Source organism: Notothenia coriiceps, unplaced genomic scaffold, assembly GCF_000735185.1.
Source record: "Notothenia coriiceps isolate Sejong01 unplaced genomic scaffold, NC01 NC01_scaffold00000339, whole genome shotgun sequence".
Taxonomy (NCBI): domain Eukaryota; kingdom Metazoa; phylum Chordata; class Actinopteri; order Perciformes; family Nototheniidae; genus Notothenia; species Notothenia coriiceps.
In genome coordinates, this window is record NW_011333040.1 from 11,889,005 (window position 1) to 11,890,923 (window position 1,919).

Genomic DNA, 1,919 nt, shown 5'->3' on the forward strand with positions numbered 1-1,919 from the left:
ATACTGTGTGTTCAGTTGAATCAATAAAAATTTTTTTTTTTGGTTTGGTTAGGAAGAACTTGCAGAGTCTGAACGAATATTCCAGGTAGATGATCAAAAATACTTTGAAAACGTGTGCCACTGTAGCTCACCTGGTTGAGCTAACGGAAACCTATATTTGGGCTTGGTTCCCTGTTACAGACTCAGGGTTCAAATCCGACCCGCGACAGTATATGAGATCACTGCCCCTGTCGATCAGCCTCTTCAGCCTCTGCATTTCTGGGCAATTTACTGGATCTCAAACTTTGAATGCAGAAGTTTAGCTGCTGGTGTTTTTAAACCTGAAATCTGGAGTACATCAAGTGGGCTAACATGGAATGCATTTTATAGTGCAGTATCATCTCGTTACACCAGGGACCACCTCTGAAATACGTCCTGTCAAGTCCCCGAGAATAAAATATATGAGGTGTGGACTGGCAGCTGGAGGGGGGCCAGTTACCCTTCTGGAGCATAGCACCGAACCCCAAACTACATGGGGGCCGGACTCAGGCCACTATTCTTCTTCTTCTTTCTTGTGTCACCCTTGATGTGCATTGTTGTTGCTGCCATGTGAGTGGCAATTCAAAATAATTTGTTAAATAAACTAAACAGAACAACAAAACGGCCATCTTTGTCCCACAACACCTGAGTGACAGTTCTGCAGAACAAGTCAAGTCGCGTGCACCAACTACGTCTCCGAGCTCGGGGACGCGCCTGGAGACGTGGACACGGAGGAGTTGTCGGTGTCCTCCAGCTCCTTGAGACCGCTGTCGGTACCAGAGGAGCGCGCTGTGGATGAGACGCCCTCGCGCTCGCGCTTTTTCTGCTTCATGCGCCGGTTCTGGAACCAGATCTTCACCTGCGTCTCGTTGAGCTCGAGCGTGGCGGCGATCTCCACGCGCCGCGCCCGCGTCAGGTACTTGCTGAAGTGAAACTCCTTCTCCAGCTCCGTCAGCTGCCGCGTGCTGAAGTTCGTGCGCATGGCGTTGTTGTGCGCGCCCGCGAGGCCGAAGTCCGACACTTTGACTGGGTGGAGGAGAGGGAGAGACAGAGAGAGAGACACGGAGTAGAGAGAGAAGTGGTTAGAAACGTGTTTTGGAACTTATAGAATAACTTTGGAACGAGGAAATCAAGGCTGAAAACTCTGTCTTTATAATCAATTTTAAATTACCCACTTGTTAAATATTGATTTCATTTGATTTTTAGCCACTTTCTGTCTGCTTAACTCTATAATGTGTTACATTGATGGTTTTTGGTTATTTGCATTTTCTGTGTGTATTTAATGATTTGAAAATATGCTTTACATAAAATGCGGAATTTTTATTATTATTATTATTACTACTATTATTATTATTGTTATTATTATTATTATTATTATTACTAATGTTATTGTTATTACTATTATTATTAAAGAACAAAAAGTCTCCCCTGTTGAAATTAAATGTGTCCTTTTGGAAACTACTGTTTTCATGTGTTAGGTTAATAGGTTTGTTAGGTTTAAATCCAGAGTGTATGAGGCTTGTGTGGTTAGTTCAACCATGAACTTCAAGTGAAAGTAGACATTACAGAGAAAAATGTTTAAGTTCTTAAGTTCTGTATGAACCAAATACAAAGAGGGGTGGGGGTCCGACTGTGTGTGTGTGTGTGTGTGTGTGTGTGTGTGTGTGTGTGTGTGTGTGTGTGTGTGTGTGTGTGTGTGTGTGTGTGTGTGTGTGTGTGTGTGTGTGTGTGTGTGTGTGTGTGTGTGTCGTAGTGTCGTGTCGTGTGTGTGTGTGTGTGTGTGTAGTGTCGTGTGTAGTGTGTAGTGTGTGTGTGTGTGTAGTGTGTGTGTAGTGTGTGTGTGTGTGTGTGTGTGTGTGTGTGTAGTGTGTAGTGTGTGTCGTGTAGTACGTTAGTTAGTT

The 1,919-nt window shown here is 44.0% G+C and overlaps 1 protein-coding gene across 1 annotated transcript in view; it reads right to left on the reverse strand.

Moving 5' to 3' along the window:
* Positions 1–706: 706 nt before the first annotated feature.
* LOC104945866 (homeobox protein Hox-B1a-like) overlaps positions 707–1,919 on the reverse strand; it is a 3,179-nt gene continuing 1,966 nt past the window's right edge. The window contains exon 2 of the mRNA XM_010771596.1: positions 707–1,044. Coding sequence (XP_010769898.1) covers positions 707–1,044 — 338 coding nt within the window. The remainder of the gene's footprint in view (positions 1,045–1,919) is intronic.